General features: G+C 38.1%; 2 protein-coding genes across 4 annotated transcripts in view; both read right to left on the bottom strand.

Annotated features, from left to right (window-relative positions):
* wdr17 (WD repeat domain 17) overlaps positions 1-8812 on the bottom strand; it is a 28268-nt gene extending 19456 nt beyond the window's left edge. For 2 of the 3 annotated variants that reach the window (XR_015775559.1, XM_088072877.1), the window contains exons 1-6: positions 8704-8812; positions 3740-3868; positions 3228-3411; positions 2884-3114; positions 2315-2425; positions 1491-1631 (exon numbers count right to left, since the gene is read on the bottom strand). Coding sequence is in view for 2 of the 3 variants with exons in the window: in XM_088072877.1 (XP_087929003.1) it covers positions 1491-1631; positions 2315-2425; positions 2884-3114; positions 3228-3411; positions 3740-3862 (790 nt within the window). In the remaining variant the exon portion in view is untranslated. The remainder of the gene's footprint in view (positions 1-1490; positions 1632-2314; positions 2426-2883; positions 3115-3227; positions 3412-3739; positions 3869-8703) is intronic. The other variant, XM_042484351.2, reaches the window with a different exon arrangement.
* A 4229-nt stretch (positions 8813-13041) lies between these two features.
* hmgb2a (high mobility group box 2a) lies at positions 13042-16225 on the bottom strand. The gene is made up of 5 exons (XM_042484346.2): positions 16073-16225; positions 15097-15259; positions 14616-14764; positions 14348-14522; positions 13042-13744 (listed from the first exon to the last, which is right to left on the bottom strand). The coding sequence occupies exons 2-5, from the start codon at positions 15244-15246 to the stop codon at positions 13568-13570; spliced, it is 651 nt and encodes a 216-aa protein (XP_042340280.1). The 5' UTR covers positions 15247-15259; positions 16073-16225; the 3' UTR covers positions 13042-13567.
* Positions 16226-16761: the final 536 nt, after the last annotated feature.

Raw genomic sequence — 16761 nt, forward strand, 5'->3', positions numbered from 1 at the left:
TCAAGAGTCTCTACCATCGTGCAAATATGTGGAATGTTTTTCTCCGTCTTTAAGATGTCATTTCCAGACCTAGAAAGGCTTATTCATGCTTTTGTATTCTCGCGCCTTGACTGCAGTGCATTATTTACGTGCCTTAGTAAATCATCACTGGCCTAGTTTCAACCACTGCAGAATGCTGGTGCTCGAATTTTAACTGGGACACATCGTAGGTCACATATCACCCCAATTCTTGCCTCACTCCATTGTTACCTGTTAATTTTAAAATTGATTTTAGGATTCTTTTAATAACTTTTAAGGCTCAACATGGTTTATCCCCAAATTATATAACTGAACTTCTGACTTATGTTCTTGGTCGGGATCAGAGATCCTCTAGTCTACCCTCACTGGTCATCCTGGTGTCAAGGCGAGTGACTAAAGGTGACCAGGTTTCTGCCATCAGGGCGACTTCAGGAGATTAGTTTTGCTAACACATTGCCCATATTTAAATAATTACTTAAAACATATTTTTATAGGAAAGCTTTTAATTTTAATGACTGATTTGTACATTTGTGATATGGAGATTTTGTGTTTTATTTTCTTTTGCTGTGTTTTGGCCCAGGGCACACTATTATCTTAGCTCTTAACATTGTCTTATTTATTGTAACTGTATTTTTGTTATACAAATGAAGCTGTTATTACAACTACTCTCCTAATGCATGGGTGGTAACACGAACTCTATCTTCTATCCTAAAGTTGTATTATGCTAGGAGGGGGTTGTTACTGGGTTTCTTTAAGAAGCCAGATGTTCTCATTAAAGTGGAAATAGACTTTTTTTTGCTTTAAGGTATCATTATAAAGTAAATGTTTGTTGCACATTGTAATAGCTATACCATAATGACACCATCAGCCTTTATATTGGTTCTAAACACGGATGGTGTGACTTTAATTTTGACAACATTAAAGATATTTACACCTTAATATATTCTATTATTGACTTATTGACTATTGTTGTCTACTCTTTTATTATTTTTGTTATTCTAATTGTTTGATTATTTGCCTTCATGCAGTCTTCAGGGTAATTAATTGACATTGTTCCCTATCTGTTTCATAGTTGGTATTTATCTTTACTGTTGGGAATCTTTTTTTCTCCATTAACTTTTTGTATTACTTGAATTGTCTGATTTCATTTCCCTAAATCCTGCAATGTTTTAAATCCCCCAAAAGCACTTTGTAACTTCATTTTGAAAAAAATGCTTTATGAACAAAGAGTTTTATTATTGTTAAGAATTTATGCAGATAAAGGCGCAAAGCGGTGCATAAACATTCACCAGAATGCAGGACATTAAGTGTTTGATGCGTTCGTAGACAAATAAATGTACTAGATACAGTGCACAGACACATTTCGTATAAAAGGACAGATGGCTCTGTGGCAACAACAGGTTCATATCAGTTGGCTAGTACGTTGGATCACACACAGAGACACATCCCACACAGAAATACACAGTGTTTACCTCCAGTGATGAACATGCCTGGTGCAGAGGGAACCCAGGCCAAACACTGAACTGATGCAGCAGCCGAGGGGAAGCAGAAGGACGTGATGCAAGCCAAGGCCTCGCTGTCCACCAGCCTGATACCATTATGGAGGTTAGACACTGTGACAGAGACAATGTGTCCATCAGTTTAGCTTCTGTGGTTGCAATTACAGTTAGAGATTTTTTTTAATACAGGAGAGACCAGATTTAGTGTTTTGATTACTAGCTTGTTTTTTATTGTGCTGACTTGTAATAACTCAGCAAACAGTGGAAATACCTACTATATAATAAAAATCGTTTTAAATTTAAATCACTCCAGCTTACAAACTCCTGATGATGGTGGTGACTCCCTTTAAGCACATTGGTTTGATTTCTTTCAAAAACATGGGGAGAAGGCAATTAAACAATGAAAGAAGAAACGACCCAAAAATTAGCAAGAAATTACTAAAAAGTACAAGAAAATTACCAGAAAATCAGTTTTAAGAAAAGATATATGTACATATATATATATATATATATATATATATATATATATATATATATATATATATATTTCCCATTTCTTTCGTTCCCAAAACATTTTCCCTTGCTTTTTTAAAATAATTTTCTAAATTTACTTATTTCTCACAATTGTTAACCCATTTCTTATCTAGTTGCTCATTGCCTTTCTGTCACATGTTTTTGAAAGAAATTAAACCAATTTGCTATATGTCCAAAGGTAAAAACTTGGGAAACGTGCCTTAGAGCACCACAAGAAAAGTGAAGTTCTCCAGGTTTTAGAGGGTTCATATTTTTGGTCAAACCTAGTAAATAGTCCGTTGACAAAGGGTCCCATTCCAGAGCGCTGACTGGATCCTCTTCATCTGTCCCTTCTAATGACTCTGGACGCAGCACGTGCTTTTGGCCTTTACTTCCTAAACAAGACAGATTAATGAAGATGTGTTTGTCTACAGAAACACATTTATATATTTTATACAGCATATACATTAAACAGTATGTTATAGTTAGGCTCAAATATGCCCCCACACAGTGAATGAAAGTTTAAAAAAATGTCCATACAAATACACAAAGTATGTTTTAGTCTTTGTCTTCATAGGCACTGGTATTTTTGAAAACAGGTTCTCAAAAAAATCCCATCCACAAAGCAGCCACTGAAGAGCATGCTAAACTGACAGGCAGCAATTTAACTGCCTGAAACATTTATGTGTAAACATGACAACTGGGTTTCTAAACGTCTTTCCTCCAGGCAGAGATTTACGAAAGATCTGTTTTCAGTTACACGAACATGCAGTTTGTGTGTAGACAAAAGGCCAAAACTCAAATTAGAATAAGTTTTCAAATAAACCTACGGACAAGCAGAAAGCATTGGTACCTGGCTGAAAAACAGACAAACTCCCGTCGGTGTGTCCAAACACCAGTTTGCCCTTCTTGGTGGGGTGCCATCTGAAGAGACAGATATCAGACAGGAAGGAGTGGGCTTCTTTATGCACTGTGACCCCGGGCTCGAGACCTCCGTATACCCAGATATACAACGGACCACGCTGGGAGACAAACGCCACTCCATCAGCAAAGTTCCAGCACCAGCTTACAGACGCAGGGACACCTGGGAGAGAAGAGGACAGGCTGTGATAATTCATGAAGGCGGGGGGCATTGCAGTACTGGAACCTTAAACACTCCAGTTCGTCAATAAATCCTGGTGCAGATCACCCATCAACCTTTAGTGTTGTCCAGTCGTGCTACGGCCTTTTGTTCTGCTACGTTCCACACGATGAGCAGGTTATCGGCAGAGGCTGATGCAAACAGGTCGGGGTTGTCAGGGCACCAGCTGATGGCTGTTATAGTCTTCTTGTGCTCAGACATGATGGACCTCAACTTAAACTCATTGTACTGCTGGTCCAACTGAAACAAGGAGAATCACAAGGAATTAAAGAAAATAAATAATTAACTAAGAATTAAAGAAATAACTGTGTTTGATGGGCTTTGCAACACTCAGAATATATGTATTTTGGTTCATGTAAATGCACACTCCATTAGATAAACCATTCATATTTAGTCAGTGACCTAACATTTCCAATAAAAAAAAAACGTGAATTTTAAGTTTAGGTGGTAAGGTGATCACTGTTTATATCAGTAAAGTAGCGTAGGTGCAGTACGCGAGAGCTGCTCCTGCAACTGCTAGCACATGATGGCAGCTTTTTTTCTTTTTTTTTTCACATGAGTAGCTCACCTGGTAGATATATATCGCCAAAGTAGCACAGTAGGCGAAGCGGTCTCCACTAGCAGCACACACGTCTTTATTCCAGGGCTGACAGCCTGCTGCCAGCAAGCCCACCTGCTTCACCTTGGCCATTATTACCTAAAGACATGCAACACATGCAGACTCTAATTATAATTAGAATTTAACAAATCCAAAGATAAGCCTTTTGCACAGCTTTCGGTTCGATTTTATAGGTTGTTTTTTCTATCAATTTAAAGCTGTAGTTTGTAATATTTGTAGAAATATTGTTTTGTCATATTTGCTGAAACTGTGAAACCGGTCTGAAGTAACCAGTGTGAATCAAGATTCTGTTACTGCGTTGCTTAATATTGCCTCAAGTGTTTGTCAAACATATTTTAGTGTACTGTTTAGCTGTAAAATGAGAACGTCAGTGATCTGGCCTTTATGTTGGACACCGTCGAACAGGATCAAAGTTGCTGCTTCTTAGCACATTGAGATCTGTTTCAAATGTAAAGTGCTAAAAATGTATTATTATTAGTGTTATTATTATCATTATTATTGTTATCAAAGCACTGTCCACAGACTGGAGAGGATTTTTTTTCACAGAAAATCTGCCTCATGCTACTGTGTGGATGTAGTGATAGTTTCAGCAAATATGACAAAAAGTTATGTTTATAAGTTATAACCTGTAGCTCAAATGTTTATTAAGTGGGTACAACTTTATAAACAGAAAAGCATAAATGTCAGATGTAAATGAATGATAGTGACAAGCAAATTCTCTGCATATAGCTTACTTCCCCAGATTCTCAGTATCTCTGGACACACTAAGGCTGAAATGTATCCTATAATAATAATTTGTCGCCTAAAAAACACCAGTGCAACATCAACCACACACCTCAGTTTTAAATCAACACTTCTCTAACTAATATTTCTCATGCATTATGTACAGTTTCATCACTTTCAGAATAACACTCACAATACAACGGCGATCCACAGGTTGAAGAGGATTAGATGATTAAAGAGAGGATTTAATTAATCTCTGCTGTGATTGGCCAAGACTGCTGCTTATCTACTGAGTGAACACTGCTGCTGTGAGGAGCTGATATTGACTCAATGCACAGTGTGTCTGAGTGGTGGGACTGGACTCATTGTAGCAACAACACATCTTCAAACCAAGAGTCCCACGAGAAAATAAGCCGTTAAATCAGCTCTTTTGTGTCTGCAGAGTTTCTGAAAAGCATCTCATGTAAAAAGGGAAAAAATGGAAAGGAAAGGAATTATTAATAATTATCTCCTACTCACCCACAGAAATGTAAGCGTCTTAAAGGGTAACTTTGGTATTTTTCAACCTAGACACTATTTTCTCCTTTTTTGTGTGTTTAAGTGTCTAATTGGAACAATAATTTTTTAAGTTGTTCTTGTATTTAGTGCCGCAGCATAGGCTCCTATGTACTCTTGGGGCAGTTGCACACTATCAATTTACATCCACTAAAAGTTCTTGACAGGCTCAGATTGTTATTCAAAGTGACTGGCAAAATTTCGGAGAGGACCCTACAAAAGCATACCGAAGATCCTTTATGTTTAACCAGAAACAGCGCCAAAGTCGCTGTCATCAAACCAACCAGACTTTATTGAAATAAACATTGAAATTTTATCAATTTTATATAATTGCAAAACACACCTCACTCAAAGTCAACAGAGGCAAAAACTATCAAAAGCCATCTTTGTTCATCTCTCTTTCAACAATCACCAACTCTGGTTTAGTTGAAATAAACCCTTAATTCGCTCAGTTTGATGTGAAAATACGTTGGCTCTATGCATACTAAAATTACTGTTTATTTAAAAAGAGTCTGGTGTATTTAGGGATGGTGATTTTTGGTTAAACAAAAAGGATCTTAGTCTTAAACAAACAGGTCGACCACTCTAAGGTCCTTTCCAAGATTTGGTCAGACATTGTTAATAAAAATCTGAGCCTGTCAGTGTCAAAAACATCACTTTGAGTGCACATAAAAGACCACTCAATGCTGGACCAATTTTAAAAACCATTGTTCCCATTAGTCACTTAGACATAAAACATGGGTCCAGGTTGAAAAAAAAAATCCCTTCAAGTCCGTACACCTGCAGGAGGAAATGTGTACTGCCTATCATACTTTGTATATTTGTTAATTCCATTTTTTTAAAGACTTTTATTATAAAAAGTTGGGTTTTTTTGCAGCATCATGAGTGATTATGTTTAAGAGACTATTTACCCAAACAGGGGAGTGGGGATTTCCTATCAAAGGTACTCTTCAAAACCCTGTGGACCAGTTACCCTGTAACCTCCTCCTGTCAGGTGCAAATTGGCTGATTTACATATAAATTTCTCATTCTCTTTCTGATTAGATAATGGTGCTCTCATGATCCAAACCTTAATGATGCACAGTTAGTGATGCACACATCATCAGCACTTTGATGAGCGTACATGTTGTGCTATAGGCGGACCTTTCTGGACATCCCATAATTAGATTTTACTTATATTTGTCACAAAGCTATAAGGGTTTTGAAGAAGGTTTACCTCTGTGGTGCCCCCAGAATTTTTTCATATGGGTTGCCAGATGGGGACATTAAAAATCTTGGTGTGGCACACCAAAACCAAGAGCCATAACTGAACTTCAGAGTTTTAGGCAAGAGTTGAGGGGACCCCTTGAAGCAGCAAAGCACAGACTGAACTATTAGCATTAAAATGGCTCTGTTTCATTAAGTGTCTCAAAAAAAACTGCCCAAATGAACCAGCTTGTGCACTACAAGGACCCTGGATCTGGCTCACCTAAATGGAACACAGCCCAGATAATAATTACTGTCGGCTGTAAAAACGGTCTATTGAAACTAAATGTGCCCCAAGGAGACCAATCAAGACTTCTCATCTTTTAAAGAGAGTATTCTCTATGGACCCACAGTACATTAGCTCACACTCACTACGAAAAACAAGAAGCTTATGAAGATAATGAAAAGACATGCAGCTATTTAGAATTGGAAAAATGCTCAGATAAGTTAATGGTGCTGTCTTGCTCCTTAACCCTTTGAAACCTGAGCAATTTTGTTTGATTTATTGCAAAAAAAAAAATGGGGACAAGGCAGGGAGCAACTTAACAATACATGGCCTAAAAATAAGCAAGAAATTAGATTGGTAAATTGCAAGAAAATCTGAAAATAAGCACAAAAAAGGAGTAAAAACAAAACCAAGAAAATGACCCAAACACGGTTTTGTTATATGCCTACATTACATAGATCTATTAGCCTACTATATGTTCAACTGCATTAAGCTGATGCTTTTGCTTAATGGGACAGTTCACCCCAAAATCATAACAAAAACATCCAACATATTTCTCCTCTTACCTGTAGTGATATTTATCAGTGTAGATTGTTTTGGCCTGAGTTTCCAAGTGTTGGAGATATGTGCTGTGGAGATGTCTGCCTTCTCTTCAATGTAATAAACCTAGATGACACTCTTGACGCTCAAAGCATAAAATACATTTGAAAAACTCAACAGTAATGTCGCTTTCCAGAAGTCACAACCTGGTTACCCAAGATAATGTAAACACCTTGGTGTGAGCAGTTTCATGTAAGAATTGTTTTCTTTTATACTGAACTATGACTTGCTATGACGACGGCAGCGCATGCAGATGCAGCGGCCAGTAGCTCCTCAAATCTCTGTTACTTCTTTTGCCATATTTTTCTTTTTTTTTTTTAGTCCATGGCCCCTTCTGCTGAAGCACAACTTTTCTACTATAGATAAGCACTTATCAATATCTGGAAAAGATTTTTGGGTTTTGGATTGAATGCAACAGACCACAAGAGGATCTCCACCAACGGACCTTGTTCAGAGCCAACAGGACACAAGACTCCAATGCAAATTCAAAAAATGCTAGCTGGCAGAATTAAGTATAATCTTTGGGCCACACAGTGCAGAAGCAGTGCTGATCATCTGTGTAATCTTACATGCAGCAGTTAAACTGTTTGGCTTCATATTTGCCACTGAGCAACTAATGCTGTATCCAGTTTTCTTTATACATCGTTGATGCACTCTTCCTTGTGTGTGGTGATCCAATTTGCGGGTGTATTTTGGAATAAATAAAATAGTTTCTAGATGAAACTGCTCACAACGAGGTCTGAGGATTATCTTGAGTTAGCCAGGTCCTAATTTCTGGAAAGAGATATTGCTGTTGAATTTTTCAAATGTTTTGTTTTGGGTTTTTTTTTTTTTGTTTTTGTTTTTTTAGAGGGGGGAGGGGGTGCTTTGAGCACCACAAGCCAAGTGCCATCTAGTTCCATTATATTCAAAAGACAGCAGACATCTCTGCAACTCACAACTAACAAATTTAGATGGATAAATTGCTTTATGGGTGAGAAGAAAAATATGTCCCTTTAAGGCGAATTGGTTGTAACCCAGACACCAGACGTGTGTTTCACATGCAAATCGCAAAAAAAATAGACGTACAAACAAATGAGGCATCATTCAGCGAGAAACTATTATTAACACAAATACCTTGTTTCAGACATGATAATAATAATAACAATAATAATAATAATAACAAAAAAATACATTAAACAAATACTCATCTGAACCCCCGTTAATCAATAGGCTAGCTGTTTGTAAGCTATACTAACAAGCTATTTCCAAATTTGCAGCCACCACTCGCTGAAAACACGCGGTCTGGCGTTTTAATGAACTGTTTCTTGTTATATTTCAACAAAATACAGATGGCATCAACAGGTTTCAGCAGCACAAACTAATCCGTGTGGAAACTGTCTGTTATTAAAGCACTTGAGTGTCGCAGATGTGGTGTGTGTGTGTCTGAATATCACAGAGCGGCAGGCTGGTGAAAACAAACGTGCATTCAGCATCATTTTACATCTATCGTTAATGTGCCATCGCTGCTGATGTATCTAACAGCGGCAGCAGGCAGCTGAGGTGTGTCTGTTTGTCCTCTTACCGTCTGTTGTCAGCCGGCTCGTGCACAACGGACAGCTCCCAGGTGCTGAAATGCTCCCTGCTCACTGTCCTCCGCGTGAGGTGGGCCGTAACGGCGACTGTGATTGGTCCGCGGGGATAATCACTCTGATCAGCTATTGGCTGTCTGCAGTGTCAGTCAAACATTTTCTTCTGTGTAAATCCTGAAGTGTGTGTGAGTCCCCCCCTCATGACTCTGACCAACATGATGTATGATTACACTGGAGGGATCCAGCTCCCTGAGTCAACCTGGATCAGAAATACCGTAAAACTTCAAATATAAGCCTAGTCCCAATTAGACACCCAGTCCTTTTTTACTAGCCTGATGTGGCGACACATTTTGACAAATAAAGGCCTATCTCAATTAGAAGTTCTGTCTGATTGCAATGCACTTCATTTTTATTGAAGTTCTTTGGATGTATAAAACCTCATGTTTTACTACCTAATGTCCTTATTTTTGGACCATTAAAAAAGTTGTTGATATCCAGATTGACACAGGAATTAATATTGAATTGGGTGCATGTAGTGATGCTACACAAGCATGGACCAAATGTTATTTCTTGCAAGACTCCATACTCTGCTTCCAACTTGTAGAAAATGACACATTTCCTGTTTGCACTTTAGTCAAGAAAAACCTGCTGTTTTTTTTTTGTTTTTTTTTTTATTCCAGGTGGGAACCAACTTTTCGGGTTCTGAACCTATTATTTTTGGTCAAAACACACTGAATGGTTTAAAATTAAGTGCAAGAACCGGATCATAACCCATTCCATGTTGTTCGAAAAGGGATAATAGAGATGCAAAGAATCTAGGCCTACAAAGACACACAACCACAAAAAGATGCACAATGACAACATAGATGTAAAACAAAAATGACTATAAAAGAAGACAAACCGCTATAAAGTTTGTGTGTCTTGCTTCTGTGTAGGACAGGTGCTGGGGCCCTTTGCGTATCCATGTACAGAGCTCCACTGTCTCACAATCTGTGAATACAACAATTTTAAAATGAAGTCCTGCATTCAAAATATTACTTTTATTGGCACAATATATTTTCAAACATATAACAGGGTTTCTGCAGCTTAAGGCAAATGGATTTAAGACTTTTTTTTTTACTTTTTTATGCCAGTTGTAGTGAAATTTATAACATAAATTAACATAATCAAAACTGAAGAAAAAAGCAATATGAACCAACACCTATTACTTAATGTCAGGAACAATTTTGCTTTAATTTTAACTGTATCATGATATGTACATTTTTACAATTATGTTGTGAATTTACAATGTGAGGTCAGAAAACAAAACAATTCATAAAATCCTACTTCCCATGCCTGTGTGGTGGTATGGAGGATTTCATCAGGGGTTTTTTTTTTTTTGTTTTTGTTTTGTATTTTTTCTTGACTTTTTTTGCCTGTGTGTTTTCTGTTCCTGCAGAGGCTGGGCGTGGCTTCCTGTTGCTGGAGCTCTGCATGCACACCTGACACTCATCTTCTGCAGCTTAAATAACCCTGGCCTCACCCTCCATGCTGCCATATTGTTCAGCTCCTCACAGTCGTAGTATCGGCCTCTTTTTCGTGTAGTTTTCAGCAAACTTCCTGCCAATATTTGTCCCCAGTGTTTTTTGTTTTTTTGACAATTTGCTTTTTACACTTCCAGTACCTCATTCCTCCGAACTCCAACTTCTCAGCCAACTGTGCCCAGCCTCTCACTACCTGTGTCTCCACCCTGAGCTCACCTACCTTTACTCCAGCCTCTGGCCACCAGCCTCAGACTGACCGCTGTCTGTCAACTTCATCCATCTCCATAAGTCAATAAACTCCTTTTTACCCCCTTTTTTCTCTTGACAAGAGGTCTTGCTCTTGGATCCACTTAAATCACAGTAAATCACTGCAGCCTGAGCTTTTTTTTAATATTTTTATTTAATTAATTTAAGACTTTTAAATACATTTTTAGATTAATTTAATGCCTTTCAAGATTTTTTAAGAGTCTGTGGGATCCCTGATGTAAGTTATGTTTTCATTCAGTGTTACTCACTAAAACAGTGTGTGTACTAGAAGTGTTTAACTGGGCTTGAAACCACTGCATAACAAATAATGATATCTACATTTTCCCTTTATTTTAATGAAAAGATATGCATTTTAAAAAATATGTACTTTTACAAAACATGAATAGCATGAGTGGATCTCAGAAAAATAGGTGCAGTTCAAACAATTTCCCTCAGTTTTTCCACATTGTCAGTCTGCAACTTTGCATTTTTCCATACATTTAGTAATACTGGCATCAACCACACCAAACTCTAGTGGAAACTTGATGAGGCAGGTTAAAATCTGACACAGACTCTTGCATCGATTAACAATGTTTTGCACAGTGTTCAATATCGTTGAATAAGCCCACAATAAAGATTGTTTGTTCAGAAAATTGTTCTGGTCAGAGTGGAAAAGCCTCTGAAGGAGCAGTTTACATGATGTGGGCTACATGAAAAGGTGGTCTTCTTTACAGTTTCCATGCAGTTTGGTACAACACGCATCAGGTGTGAACATCAAGACCAAAACACAAGTGGACTGCTGGTTAACGTGACCACAATGAGTTTTTTTAGCATTTTATGAAACAGTCAACTTAATATTTTGCTCCTCCTCAGACTAGAAGACGAGGTTTACTTCATGGTCCCTGCTGATGATGGTCCTCGCTGATGATGGTCCCTGCTGTTGATGGTCCCTGCTGATGATGGTCCCTGCTGATGATGGTCCCTGCTGATGATGGTGCCCTGCAGGTGCAGGTCTGTGGCGCCCTTTTCTTCACTGCTGCACAACAAAAATGTCGTGTTTCTTTCGACACATATGTACTCAGGTACAAAACCTCACTAATGTGACAGCTAATTGGAGAGGTGTCGCACTCATACTAATAAAATCGCCCTCAGCCTTCATTAGAGTTTACACTCTAAACAGTAATTCAGGAGACGTATAACTACTACCTAACAAAATGCATGGTTGCAGGACTCATTGATTCAGATAAACCTTTTAAGCTGCAAACATATATTTGATGAGTTGTGTTGACATAAAAATATTGATAATTATCTCAACATAAATGCAATTTAATCTGAAGTTTCTCTGTTAACTGATTAAAAACAAAATTCAGGTTGTAGTAACCTCATGAAATTGGCTTAATAATTTAACTTTTCTCCACCTTCAGTTCAGGATTTCACGTCCCCTCCCCTGAACACAACATTCAGACAGTTGAGACAGTGTTAGAGACCCGCAGGCCAAACAGCTAGGACACAAGGGACATTTACTTACTTAAAAACTTGTGTGTTGCTATCAATTATCAAGTGAGTACTTTTTTAAAAATGCCTTTGATTACAGAAGATGAGCTTATTCCCCTAACTCAAAATAGTGCGCTCGAGCACAAGAATTGATGAGCAGTTATCATTTAAAAAGAGTTTAGCTGTAGTGGGCTTTTTGTTTTTGTGCAAAGTCATCCAGATGGTCAGAGTGACTCCTTTGGCGGCCCAGTTCTGGTCCTCAGGCCATATGTTTGACACTTCTGTAGATCTAACAAAGGTGTATTTTCCTCTACATAAAATATTTGTAAAACTGGGCCTGTTTTAAATCCTACGTTTCTGTCTTTTTGCAGCCCTTTGCTGCTGCATTGTTGTGTATCCTGCCACCTGTTCTTCAGTAGAGCGTGACCTAAGGTCATAATTTCCCTCTGAAATTTAAAATATTAGATTTGACCAAATTAAAGACCTTCCCAGGCCTGGACAACTATATTATCAAATTCCCTGACTTTTCCAGGTTCCCTGTGACTTTGGGGAAACTGTATCTATTACATCCTTAAATTTGGAGCCTCTAAAACATAACTTCTGTCCCTTGATAAAGATTTTGTTCAGAGTATTATCAGTGACGTGAAGTACATTAGCTTCCTAAAACCTAAATTTCTAGAGCATCTTGGCCATGATTGTGATCTCATGCAGCTTTACCTGTGACGAAATATCACTGGACAAAAGATGTAGTGATTTCCTTTAAAAAAAAATCACTTTACAAGGTTCCTATGTCACAAAGGTTAGATTTGCAGCTTTAAAGCGCTCTAAACTCTTTTAATTTTACCAATTTTAGAATAAATTGGAAGGAAATGTTCCAAATTACTAATTTTATAACAGAATATAAAGAAAATCATACTCCCCACATCTTATTTTTAGTACTGATAAAAGGTTTGTTGAAGACATTTTAATGTCAATTATGACCTTATTTTAGATAAATGAATTCAGCACCTTCAATGAACCTTTTAGAAATCCAACTACAGACGACTAAACAATGAGTCCACACAATCATAATATACAAAATTTTATTACAAAAAAAAATTTGTTCTACATGAAAGTTTTCAAAGTTCCACATTAAAAATGGCTTCAACATTTTTAATCAAACTACAGATAACTCTTGGTAGTAAAATGACAGTGAAGAAACAGCACCACTAAACAGAAAACATAAGCAGTGCTTCCACAAACAATACATTTTTAAAACTTTACTGATTTGCTGCTGTCCACTGCCTGTACACGAGTTTCAGTCATGTAATTTTTCACAGGAAATTCATATCTAGCTGCCCGTTAAGTAGCAACGAGGTCTAAGATGTAACAAACCAGAATTCAGATAATTGTTTTAAAAAAAAAAAAAAAAAATTAGGGGACTAAGTGATAAAATAAAAACTAAATCCCTGAATTTGAAAAGGAATACAGGTCTGGTTTCCTACAGAGGCAGACCAACAGGGACAGCAGACTATACTGTTGGAATCATCCACACAAAAAAAAGTTTAGCTGAACAATGCATTGCGAAATTCACACCCGTTAACGTATTAACCGCTCAGTCATCATCCTCATCGTCGTCGTCATCCTCATCGTCGTCGTCATCTTCCTCCTCGTCGTCATCGTCGTCGTCGTCGACTGGCGCAGCCTTCTTGGCAGCAGGCCGGCCTGGGCCACTCTTCTTACCGGCATCGCTCTTCCCTGAGCCGCCTTTGGCTTTGTAGGCGGCAACATCCTAAAAAAAAAAAAAAATGTTTATGTAACCTGCTGATACGAATGTCGGATTCTGTGAATGTCTTTAAATTAATATTAACAAATCCAATGCAAAGAAGCATTGGATTTGTTAATATTAATCGTTTTATTATTCCACTCCGTGAAACGACAGCACCACGACACACCACGAGAGCAATAAAAGGCCTGTACGCACGTGTATGTCTGTATATATTACATAGCAAACAAGGGAGAATAAGCTCTTAAATGGACAGAAATTCACCCCTGACGACAAGGTCAAAAAGTTGGGCGTTTCTTTTTATGCCCGATTTTGGCAAAATTAAAATAGAAATTTAGGGACAGTTGGATGCAGGAATATTTTTTCCCCTCAATGCACTCTTATACATATAATTGGATTTTTATTACTTTTATGTTCTTTAAATGTGCACTGTGCAGATGTATTTATGAAAATACATCAGAGTGGGACTCTGTATCAGCTGATACTTATGAAATGACTGTTAAGAAGAAAAGAAACAAAAAACATACTTATCCTTTAACATGCAACATAAACTCTAGTGGCACTGTGCAAAAAAAAAAAAAAAAAAAAAAAAGGATAACGGGTGGATACCTTCTCGTATTTTTCCTTCAGCTTGGCAGCCCTCGCTTCATAGGGAGCCTTGTCTTTGGCAGACTGTGTAGACCACAACTCGCCCAGCTTCTTGGCAATGTCACCGATGGAGATACCAGGATTGTCCTCCTTAATTTTGGGGCGGTGATCAGAGCAGAACACAAAGAAAGCGGAACTGGGGGGAAAAAGAGAGGATGAATTAATTCTAGATAGCGGCTAGTTTTTTTTGTTTGTTGTTTTTTTAAAGAAATTTTCATTTCAAACTTACGGTGGTCTTTTGGGTGCGTTGGGGTCCTTCTTCTTCTTGCCTTTAGCAGCACCTTTGGGAGGGATGTACGTCTTCATCTCTCTGTCATACCGAATCTTGTCGTTCTTAGCCATCTCCTCGAACTTTGACTTCTCCTTGGCTGACATGGTCTATAACACAACAGCACAAAGATCAGTAAACATCTCAGAAGCCTGATTTTTTTTTTTTTTTAAATTGCAACCCTTCAAGAAAATCTTCATTGGATATTAAATTTTAAATATTTATTTATATATTTATTTAAGAAAAGAGAGAGAAAGGCTGTGCAAGAGGTGAGTAAAATGAGGACATCAAAGCAGCGATACTGAAGAATTTCCACCTTCAAAATATTATACCTGAAGTCTTAAAATCTTAAAACTGATACAAATATGAGTTTTTGTTTATGCATATTTCGGGCAAACCTATCACTTTTTAAAAAATATATATATAATGGATGCAAACTCACCTTCCATCTCTCGGAGCATTTCTTGGAAAACTCTGCAAATCCTACAGTGGTCCCTGGGTGTTTCTTTTTGTGCTCCTCGCGGCAGGTCTGGACGAAGAAAGCATAGGAGGTGCTTTTTCCTCTCGGCTTATTTGGGTCCTTCCCTGTCATTGCTGCGGTTTATCTAACATGAAAAACAAGGCAAAAAAACATGACACGCAAGTAACAACGATCCCACTTATTGGCAAAATCATCTGTGCATGCGCTGTTTGTAAAGTTTTGTATCTGCACGAAAACAAATGCGTAAACTATTTGTTTACTGAATGTCGAGTATTTAAACATGTTTCGTGGTTGCGAGTAATTAAAGTAACGATATTGTGACACAAACAGGGCCGGCGGACGCCCACGGGTGTTTTAAGGCTCTAATCGGATTTCTGCTTCTCTGGGACAAAAAGACGCGACTCCATTTTGATTCTTCCCGCCTAAACTTAACTGCGCCAAAAGGTTGTTCAACAAAGTAAGCTAACGGCTTTTATCGTGACTTCACACGGCGGCTATTTGGCCTTTAACTATACTATAATCGACCACAGTGTGCGTTTAAACCAAACAGTGAAAATTAACTTTAAATGTAGGGGCTAACTGTCCTGGTGGCTATGCTACCAATCCAAATGGCGTTTGAACTGCATGTTGCGCACACAGCAATAGACTAACGACACCGTTATAGTGCTGTGTCACAACGTCGAAAAAGGCCCCAAAATTCACAGTTTGTGATTTGGATTCAACAGAATACAAAGGTTTTCGGTAGAGACGTTATAGACAACGTTATTAATCAACTAAGCTAACGATTTAATTCCTTAATAGGCTTTAGTTAGTTGATGAATTTGCAAAAATAGGACATTTTCTCGTTTTACACGCAACACCAGACTACCAAAGAAACAGCAGAGACTGAAAATGGTAAAATTAGCTGGATAAAACCGTAAAAGCAGCGGAGCCTTACCTGATCTCAGCTAGAGAAGTTGTAAACGACTGAATAAGGACAAAAGCGGGACTGTTTTGTCACTGCCCTCGAGGCCGACCTAACTTAACTAGGAGTACTTCCACGACTCCTCCCCGCCCTCACCTGATTGGTCAGATTCAAGCATTTACTTTGAACGTAGGTCAACAAGATTTATGCGCCGCCGTGATTGGTTCAACCAAGCCAGAGCGAGTCATCATGTTTGTGTGCGCTCGGTGATCTCTGATTGGTTGAACTGGGCTTTTAAACGTACGGCGCGAAAACTCCCTTTGTTTGTCTCGAGTCAAAAATATCTGTTGATGTGCGCTCAGCCGTTTGTTTCCTGCGCGAGACTGACAGCAGTGCAAACAGCTGCAGCACCGTGTATACCGCGTCTCACTCTGCAGGCTGCAACACAAGGAGGAGACCCAAAAGTCAAAAACACACGACTTTATTGGTCAAAGTATGTGTGCACGTTGTTGTTTTCAGTGTAAAGTTACGCACGCAGAAAAGACAGCACAGCTGAACATGGAGACTAGGTTTATTTATATTTGTCTGCTATGTACAGATATATGCCGAACTAAATTAAAACTCAGCGATTTTGTTTTTGCTCCGATTTTTCATCGTGTTTTCTTTTTAAAACATGGTAATAATGCAACAAGACATGGCACAAAAAAAAATATAAGACTGTA

Source organism: Plectropomus leopardus, chromosome 3, assembly GCF_026936395.1.
Source record: "Plectropomus leopardus strain MGB_pleo_1.0 chromosome 3, ASM2693639v1, whole genome shotgun sequence".
Lineage (NCBI taxonomy): Eukaryota > Metazoa > Chordata > Actinopteri > Perciformes > Serranidae > Plectropomus > Plectropomus leopardus.

Excerpts from the sequence above, each read along its gene's own strand:
- hmgb2a (XM_042484346.2), bottom strand. The coding sequence starts at position 15,246 with ATGACAGGGAAGGACCCAAATAAGCCGAGAGGAAAAAGCACCTCCTAT. Across the intron at positions 14,765-15,096 it reads AATGCTCCGAGAGATGGAAG|ACCATGTCAGCCAAGGAGAA; the intron begins GTGAGTTTGCAT and ends GTTGTGTTATAG. Across the intron at positions 14,523-14,615 it reads AACGCACCCAAAAGACCACC|TTCCGCTTTCTTTGTGTTCT; the intron begins GTAAGTTTGAAA and ends TTTTCCCCCCAG.